The sequence below is a fragment of the Nicotiana sylvestris genome, chromosome 10 (genome assembly GCF_000393655.2).
Source record: "Nicotiana sylvestris chromosome 10, ASM39365v2, whole genome shotgun sequence".
NCBI lineage: Eukaryota > Viridiplantae > Streptophyta > Magnoliopsida > Solanales > Solanaceae > Nicotiana > Nicotiana sylvestris.
The window spans coordinates 109160959-109171195 of NC_091066.1; the positions used below are offsets into that span (position 1 = coordinate 109160959).

At 32.8% G+C, this 10237-nt stretch overlaps 1 protein-coding gene across 4 annotated transcripts in view; it reads right to left on the reverse strand.

Annotated features, from left to right (window-relative positions):
- The window catches only part of LOC104234964 (uncharacterized), a 43396-nt gene extending 36482 nt beyond the window's left edge, over positions 1 to 6914 (reverse strand). The window contains exons 1-7 of one of the 4 annotated variants that reach the window (XM_009788620.2): positions 6810 to 6914; positions 6435 to 6711; positions 3541 to 3626; positions 3343 to 3444; positions 2811 to 2917; positions 2633 to 2733; positions 1588 to 1675 (exon numbers count right to left, since the gene is read on the reverse strand). In XM_009788620.2, the coding sequence (XP_009786922.1) occupies positions 1588 to 1675; positions 2633 to 2733; positions 2811 to 2917; positions 3343 to 3444; positions 3541 to 3626; positions 6435 to 6647 (697 nt within the window). In that variant the 5' untranslated portion in view covers positions 6648 to 6711; positions 6810 to 6914. Of the gene's footprint in view, positions 1 to 1587; positions 1676 to 2632; positions 2734 to 2810; positions 2918 to 3342; positions 3445 to 3540; positions 3646 to 6434; positions 6729 to 6809 lie in introns of those variants that run through there. The other 3 variants (XM_009788621.2, XM_009788619.2, XM_009788622.2) reach the window with 3 other exon arrangements.
- Positions 6915 to 10237: the final 3323 nt, after the last annotated feature.

The window sequence follows — 10237 nt, forward strand, 5'->3', positions numbered from 1 at the left end:
CTTCAAATCTTTGTATTTATCTGGTCGTTTATGTTGATGATATTGTTATTACCGACAATGATCAGGATGGTATTAGTAAGTTGAAGCAACGTCTCTTTCAGCACTTTCAGACTAAGGATCTGGGCAGATTAAAGTACTTTCTGGGTATTGAGGTAGCTCAGTCTAGCTCAGGTATTGTGATCTCACAACGGAAGTATGCCTTAGATATTCTTGAGGAGACAAAAATGATGAGTTGTAGACCTATTGACACTCCAATGGATCCGAATTCTAAACTTCTACCAGGGCAGGGGAGCCTCTTAGTGATCCTGCAAGATATAGGCAGCTGATTGGTAAATTAAATTACCTCACAGTGACTAGACCTAACATTTCCTTTCTTGTGAGTGTTGTGAGTCAGTTTATCGATTCTCCCTGTAATAGTCATTGGGATACAATTGTCCGCATTCTTCGGTATATAAAATCAGCTTTAGGCAAAGGTTTATTATTTGAGGATCGAGGCCATGAGCAGATCATTGGATACTCAGATGCTGATTAGGCAGGATCACCTTCTGATAGATGTTCTATGTCTGGATATTGTGTCTTAGTAGGAGGAAATTTGGTGTCCTCGAAGAGCAAGAAACAGAATGTGGTTGCTCGATCTAGTGCGAAAGCAGAATATCGAGCAATGGCTATGGCGACATGTGAGCTAATCTGGATCAAACAGTTGCTCAAGGAGTTGAAATTTGGAGAGATCGGCCTGGGACTTGTGTGTGATAATCAAGTTGATCTTCATATTGCGTCAAATCCAGTGTTCCATGAAAGAACTAAACATATTGAGATTGATTGTCACTTTGTTAGAGAAAAGATACTCTCGAGAGATATTGCTACAAAGTTTGTGAATAGGGCTCATTTAACATAAAATATCAATACTAAGATTTTTCTCCCGTGCATTCTCACAAATATAATACTGGCTCGAGTTATGTTTTAATGACTACTTTCTTAATTGACTCTTGCCAATGCTTCGTGGGAGGCGGTCAATGATTACTCGCCCTCTTTTCCCTGCAATCTATATGCATATTCGGATCCAAGTACTAGAGGGACCCGTGATTGAGATTCCAGCATTTATATCAGTATCAGTGGTGAGCTTCTTGCTTCTTGCCGGGTTTGCAGTGGCTTGGCTTCTCTTTTATCTTTATGTAGTTTGTATTCAAACTGTTGATGTACTTTTCTACTTCTACAGGCTCATGACTTAGTTGGAACCCAGTCCTGTATTATGTTGATTTATGTGTTGTATCAGATTTATTAGATTCTGATTATTATATTACTGTCCATATTATAATTTATATCTGGTAAATGTTCATGGTTCGCTCAACATGGGGGTGTTGGGTGCCAATCACAGCATGGGTAATTTGGGTCATGACAAAATATTCTCCATAAAATGATTCCAGACCAATCCTTCTCCCTTACCAATCAATTACTTTAGCATTGGGCAACAAAAAAAAATAATGCTTTATATTTATCCCTATGCTTTCATTTATCCCTCTTTACAAGATTGTAATAGCAGGAAGCAAGTAATAAACATGCCACAATAGTATGAATGCAGGCACCTACCAAAGCCTCCGGTCCCAGATGCTTCAATATCTATAAATGCTCCAACCGTCTCGTTCCATCTATGTGTAGTTATGAAACCGTGTGAACCCTGAAAAACTCATCAGCAAACTCTTATGTTTAACTTGCTTATATTTCAAATCATCTACTGATCTACATGAAGCATTCTGAACACCAACAATGATAATTGAGATAGCACAACTCCTTGATCTCGTGGAAGTGATTCGCACAACTTCAGATATCAAAAATCCAAGCAGCCATGAGACATTAGTAACTAAAGACAAAATGTGTTTACAGTATGATCAAATGCATGTGAGTGTTTACTTGAACTACAATCCAAGATTGTAAATCTGGTCCTACTGATCAGAGAAGATGTGCAAATAAGATCACATTTATCAAGGAACAGAAGGAAGAATTAAAAAATTGAAGGAGGCAGAACCTTATCATTCTCTAAATTTTAGAACTTTTGAATTTTGATCATGAGACATTAAACATAACCAGAGGGCCTATCATAAGCTCTATGAAAAACCTTATATCTCAGAGGTAAAGATGGGGTTGCACTAGTAGAACTTGGAAAGCCCTTTATCAATCACAGGAGAAATATAACTCTCATATCTAATATGACTCTCAAAATTGACAAAAGAACCTAGCATCAACATCATGCAATCATCATATTTAGCACCCTGTCCATATAACAATAAGGAACATCTCATATTAAACATATGCTTTAAAAGTATGAAATGAATAGTACCAAAAAAGCATTCCAGATACTTCAGAGAAACTATTTAAGAATACAAATCTGTGTCTCTGAGAATGTATATTCATCGCATCTTTCACAGTTCAGAAGACTAAAGAGTACAAAGGACAGAGATTGGAGAGAACAAACTCAAGGATAGTTGAAATACTGCCGAATCACATAATTTTCTAAGAATCATGCATTAGGAAAATGGGACGAAATGGAAAAGTAGCACCTACTTCCAAGAACTACAATACAAAAGCATAGTTCATGATTCTTTAAGTCCATTAATCTTAATAACGGAGATCTTACCAGCATAAACAGTTCTTCAGCTCCATTAAACAGAAATATAACTGGTCTAGGTGGAATCCAGCCAGAATCTATAGAGAGTCTTGCTAGCTCGAGCATCGATGCTGTTTAAGATTCAAAATAGATATGACCAACTATGAAAACAGCCGGAAAGCATAGATCGAAAATAAGATATACATACCAACACATGAACCACAATCACCAGCTCCTGGAGAACCAGGTGGAGTATCGAAATGGCCATTGACCAAAACTGCAGTATCATTTTCTCCTGAATCTACTGATGAGATTCTGAAATTGATTTTGTTACTTTCAGTTTCATCTATTAAACATATTTAAGGTGTTGCAGGTTTGAATTAAAACTTAAAATCCCCTTCTATTAGGTATAAGAGGTTACAATCGAATATCAATAACAATTTGTCAACTACTTTCCAAAAGATGTCTGTAACTTCTTCAGGCTTTTCATAATTGGAACAAGTGAAAGGTACTTCTTTCGAAAGCAAAAGATCCATGACTCCTATAGATGAGCTCCACCAAAAAGAAAATCCTTTAATTGATGAAATGAGGGAAAGAATTAGGTACTAACACTCACTTATCTTTATGCTTTAAGAAATTAGACAAAAGAAAAGAGAAAGGAAAAAAAACCAACAAAAGTATTGGTGGATAATGAAATGTACAAATATATAAGATTGTATGTCACATTCATGGAGGTTTACCTCATAATAATATTTATATGATTTCTATAAGCCAGGGAAATGCCATGCCGTAAAAAGATCATGTTGAAGGAGCCATTAACAATGGTCTCCTCTATCTCTATTCTGCAAGAATAAGAATCTCAAATTGTTAGTTCAACAATTAGGAATTACCTGAAGATGACTTCAACAAGTTAAAAGGAGTTTCCCAGTAAGACCGACCTAATACCAGGCTGAGCTCGCTCCTTCATCATTTCCAACTGCGTCTTAATATATTGAGCTGCTTGTTTCAAACCTTGACGCCCTTCCTATACATAAAAAGTTTACCTGCACGCATTATATCTTAAAGAAGACAAAGAAAGAGAATAAAGGATAACCCAAATCTATGCAAGCGTCTAGTTCAAATTCTAAAGCAAGAAAATAACAAGAATATATAGCATTAGCCATTGTTAACTACCATGTTCGAAAAGAAACTAGAATAAACGAAATAAACTGGAAAAACGAATAAACATAAACTTGAAATAATTGTTCTGAGCCTATAGAATTCCTTGTGTATCCTTAAGGAATTTAATCCCGTCACAGTATCCGAGGTGATGGATTATTTCCTCCCAGGATTCAACGGATATACCTTTGTTAGAGTAGCCATTCTTCAAACTACAACAAACTACGAACGCAAAGACCGGAACAAATCACACACTCTTTATGCTGTGTTTGGAAAATAATGTAGAAGTTTCAAAAATTAGTGAGTGAAATATGAGGCCAGCCTCGGTATTTATAGCAAACAAAAGGATGCAAAGTGAAAAGGTGGACTTCAAATGCAACCTTTTTTGGTGTCTTTTCAGAAAAATCATGTGCCTTTTCGGGAAAACCAATTAACTTTTATGGAAAAAGTCACAAACTAAGGGTGTGTTTGGTACACTGGAAAATGTTTTCCCTGGAAAATATTTTCCTGAAAAATGAGTGGTTTTAGCACTTATTTTCTCTTGTTTGGTTAATGAGTGGAAAACTTTTTCCAGAAAATATTTTCTAGTGTTTGGTTAGATAGCATAAAATATTTTTACGAAAATAATTTTTTATGCTACTCTCCTCAACCCACTTTCACCAAAATCCTCATGTTTCCTGTACTCTTTCCCCACTCCTCCGGACTCTATTTTCTTCAAGAATTTAATTATTCTTTTCAAAATTCAGACAAACCCAAAGGAACTAATGTGCTACTTTACTTTTTCATACAAGAACAACGTTAAAATTTGAGCTCGATAACTAAAAAGAAAATACTTTATTTTGTTGAAAAAGAAAGTATCTTTTCTACAATATGAAAAGAAATTACTCATTTTGTTGAGTGAAAGAAAATAATTTTTCTACATAATGAAAAGAAAATACCCATTTTGTAATATTTTTCTACATCATCAAAAGAAAGTACTCATTTTGTATCACGACAGAAAATACTTAGTTTGTTGAAATGAAAGAAAATACTTTTTATACATCATGAAAAGAAAATATTTTTTTGTTGAAATAAAAGAAAATACGTTTTCTATATCATGAAAAGAAAAATACTCGCTTTGTTGGGAAAAAAATACTTTTTCTATTTCAGAAAAAGAAAATATTTAGTTTGTTGAAATGAAAGAAATTACTTTTTCTACATCATGAAAGGAATTTACTCGTTTTGTTAAAGTGAAAGAAATTACTTTTTTCTACATCATGAAAAGAAAGTACTTATTTTTTGAAACAAAATACTTTTTCTATTCCAGGAAATGAAAATACTTAGTTTGTTAAATTGAAAGAAAATACTTTTTCTATATCATAAAAAGAAAGTACTCGTTTCGTTGAAATGAAAGAAAGTATTTTTTCTACATTATTAAAAGAAAGTACTCATTTTTTAGAAAAAAATACTTTTTCTATTCTAGGAAAAGAAAATACTTTTCTACATAATGAAAAGAAATTACTCGTTTTGTTGAAATGAAAGAAAATACTTTTTTCCACATCATCAAAAAAAGTACTCGTTATGTTGAAATGAAAGAAAATACGTTTACTATATCATGAAAAGAATATACTCATTTTGTTGGAAAAAAAACTCTATCTACACCATGAAAAGAAAGTCTTAAAAAAAAGTACTCTTAATAATAGTTCTATTTAGGGTGGGTAGTGGACGAGGTTGGGGTGCGTGGGGTGTGGTCGGGGGAAGGGATAGGGGTTGGGAAGGTTTGGGGGTAGGGTAGGTTGTGGGGGTTGGTGGACATGGAAAATAGGACGGAGAAGGTTGAATAAGAGTTTTGGAAAATGTTTTCCCTCCTCTTGGTACGGTCCTCTTGGTACGGAAAACATTTTTGCCAACCAAACATGGTAAATTGGAATACATTTTCCGGAAAATGTTTTACTTCATACCAAACACACACTGAAATAAAAAATAAACAGAATTTATTAATCTAAAAATTAATCTATCAATCAGATCATTTGACCAAATCCTAATGCGAAGCCAAATCAAAAGCTGAGCCGAGCGACGACGTGAGGGCTTGCCTTCTTCCCAACCTTTTAAGCGAGTGTAGAAGTGTTTTTCAATATAAGCCCAACAACATTCTTCTCTTTATTTCGTATAGGACAACATCCCTTCATTACACATTCACACCTCACAAAACCCAGTCGTAAACAACAGAATGCCACAAAAAGTTATTGTCCATGAAACCTTTTTTCCTCAAAATTTTCATTAGAAAATTCAATCCGGTGTTTGCTCAAATTTTTTGAACCTCTTTTCACGCAAAAACTATTTTTTTAAGTTGTGGTTTGAGGGTAGTTTCCAAAGAATTTTTTTGTTCTTCCACCCACAAAACACTCATAAATCTTAGATTTTTTTTTTTTTTTAAAAAAAAAAGCTGCAACTATCCAAACTCATCTCAAGTTCCACAAACTTTTTTTCCAAAAATAGTGTTCACAAAGAAAAGCTTTTTTCAACTGAACATGTGTTGCATTTGTTTCATGTTAATATCTCATGACTATCGCATTAATTAAGCAGACAAGGATTGAGGAATATAATTTCATCTCCCCCTACTCCATGCATTCTCAGCAGCAACAACAAAGCAATTGAATACTGATTAGGGCTGCACAGTGCAAATACAGTATACCTGGCGACCTCCGATATCTTTAGACAAGACGCGAACATGCTCAACAGCTCTGCCCTCAGAGAAGCGATCAAGAGGAGCCTCCATCCCAAGTGGTGTGATGAACTTCATGTGAATGATGGAGTATACCAGCACCGATATCAATCCGTACAATATCCCCAAACTAAACAGTATTCTGAATCCGGCTATATCACCCCTGCTCAGCCTCCACGCCATCACTTCTTCTTTTTTTCTTTGATACAATACTATAATCGTATACAAAGAACTAATCACAATACACCTGTGGATTTATGATAGCTGAACAAGAAGAAAATAAAATTCGAATCGGACGACAAAGCAATCATAGAGGAAGAATCAGGAAAGGAAATACGCTCGGACCTGCGGAGAGGTTTACGTCAGAGTGTGGTATCTGCTAGAATTTGTATTTGCTTGTCCGAATTCGGCTCCTTCGGCTTCTCAATATTAGGGAAAGGGATTTTTCATTCATATACAACATTTAAAACTTATTTAATAAGAGCCCGTTTGGAAATATAATTTTTTTCTTTTTCCCAAAAAATGTTCACTTTGTTCCAAAACGAGGTTTGTTTATAAAAATTTCAATTTTCGTTAAAGATGTATTTAGGAAATTTTCAAAAAATTTAAAAATTACAAAAACCTATTTTTCAAAATTTTCGCTCACAAAACTTCAAAAATAACCCAAAATTATATTCATGTCCAAACACAACTCTAAATTAATATCATTTTCACTTGAAAAATAATTTCATTAGAATTTTACAATTCTTATGTCCAAACGCCCACTAAAACTGTCCCAATTTTGTATACTACCTGTCCTAAATAAAATTTCTTACAATCTATTATTACTGCCTTAAACTACAGATACAATTACATCATTTTTCTTTTTTCTCTTTCTCTTCGTATACAATCCATTATTAGTGCAAGTTATGGGATTCAATCACACTCTTTTCCTTTTTCCTTAGGAACTTGTTCTGTAGTGCTTCATCGGATTGCACGTAAGAGTTAATTTGTATTGATGAACTGGATAAAATAGTTCAGATAATTCTTTGGTGCTTGATAAGTGGACTAATCAAAAATATTATTCTTCCTTAAATGACAAAAATTTATGACATTTCAAATGTCAAGATGCATTATAATCTTATACCATAGGCATGGCATCAATACTCTTCTCAATACAAATTTGATATATCCACAACAATATATAAATTAAAATAAATTTTATACAACTAATTATGTAGTATACAACTTATTTATAATTTATCTTCAGCTTTCATACATTAGTTTTACCTAGATAAACAACTACAACATCATAAACTTAAATATATTTTTTATACAAATTTTATATAAATATATTTTTTGTATATATTTTGTATGTTGTGTGTTCTTTCTTCTTCTCTGAAATTTCACAACGTTCTCTCTTGATACAATTTTGATACATATCAACAACTTTATGTAAAAAGAAAGTATTTATAACTTAAATACAAATTTTATACAATCACTTTTTTTTTTACTTTCATACAACATTCAAATAAAAAAATTATAATTACAACGGAGCATAACTTAAATACAATTTACATATAATAATAATAATACAACTTTAATACATCATCTTCATCTTGTAGTGTCAATCTGAAAATTCATCCATAACCAACTCTAATATTCACCAAACACCCTCAAATGAGATATAAACTGCAAGAATATTCCCGATCATTTGCAACAACACTCAATCAAAATAAATAATAATTTTAAAAAAAATCGAATTCAAAATCAAAGTTTCGAATCTGAAAATTCATCCAAAATAAGCTCTAATCTTACCAAATACCATCAAAATTGAGATATCAACTCCAAAAAATATTCTTGATCGTTTGCAAAACATCCAATCAAAATAAACAATAATTTAAAAAAAATCGAATTCAAAATCAAAGTTTCAAAGCTTTTGATGGCTTTCAATGGTCAGCGGGGCAACAGACAATGACTGGGTCGATTGTGATAAGCAAGTGCATCAAATATATTATTGAATTCTCTGGGGGAAAAAGAAAGAAAAGGGAGATAAGAAAAGATAAGAGAATCGTAGGGATCCAAAGAAGAAGAAGTCAGGCAAAAAAAAAAGAGAGAGAGAGAGAGGAGAGAGATCTATGGAAGCAGTAGACATGTGAAATTTGATTTCCGTATTAAAATAATACAATTAAGGATAGTCATTTAAAACTTATTTGTATATAACTAGTAAATTGTATATCAACTTGTAATTAAATTTAAACATAAACAATGAGGGTAAATAAGTTTCTCATGCAGTACAGATAGATAAAAAATCTCTTAGGAAAATACAATATCGCAAGTAAGGCTTGTGTCTGAGGCCCCCAAATTTATTTTTTTTAAGGAGGGGGTGGGGGTAGGGGGAAGGGGCTCATTTTTTAAAAATAATAGGTTTATATGCATCTAAAAAAATAGTACTTTTAGTACAAAAGTAGAATTTTTTTTATAACAGTTGCCTCAAAGAAAATAAGTTTTTTTAAATTATAATTGATAAAATTTTACCTAAGATCAGTCATGTCTCAAAAAGATTAAATAAGTTGGCAACTATTAATTGAAAAGAAATTATTAGATTAAAATTATTAACAACTTTGCATCTCAAAAAAGGTATAAAAATAGACTTCAAATAAGAATATATATTATAATAATCTTTTAAAAATTTAGGCATCACATTAAAGTTTGGCTTTAGGTCATACATACGCTTGAGCCTCCCCTGAGGGTGATTTGCACAAAAGTGATATTTATTCCCTCTTTTTGATATTTGTGCGAAACTGATGTTGTGTCAGTAATACTACTTAGTTAGTTAGGAAACTTACGATTTATTCTTAATTTTCAATGATATCGAAGTAGTTTTGCCTCACATAGTGGTTTATGATATCAGGAATAGTAGTATATTCACATCTCATCAAGAGGACAAGAGATATAAACAAATAATCATAGTGAGTCATTTATTCTCAAAACTGGTTTGGAATTGATAAGAAATCGAATGGGCATTAAGCTTGGACTTAATTTGTGTGGGATAAAGCCATTCCTACAATAATTAGCAATTGGAAGCGGATCTGCAATAACCATAATTTGTGTTACCGCTCAACGAGATATGAAATGAACTTATAATTATGGAATTGACTCGATCATGAGATTATAAGTTCATAACCCTAGCTCATTCCCTTTTCGGGCAGAACAAATCTACTAAATTCTTTGATTCAAGTTAGTACAAGAGATCTTGAACTAAGAAATAAACTCTAGAAGCTAAAAAGGATATCCTGAACAGTTGCAATAAATCGAGTCTATTGATATTCCTGGTATAGTAGTTGCTATTACACATATAATTATACTCAATTCAATCGTGAACTCCCATTTTTCACAGTCTCTAGATGTAGAGATTGAATTTACATTATGTAAAACCTTAGTCATTCTTTACGATAAAAAGTGTGTTTTCTTCGACACCCATAATGGTATTTATATATATAAGTACTACGAGTTTAAGAGGAAGACTAGCTAATAGGTTAACGACCTAATTAATAACCTTTATGGGTAAACCCAACATAATAGTAATTTTTTAACATCTCTCATTGTCACGACCCTAACCCGGACCCAATCGTGATAGCGCCTCTCGTGAAGACAAGGCCAGCCGACACATTCCCAATTCATTTTTAAGCAATTAAATAATAAAACTAAGTCTTTAACATAATAATAAAAATTCCCCAAATAAGGTGAATAATACAGTTTGTGAAATAGACATAACCCGACATCGGGATGTC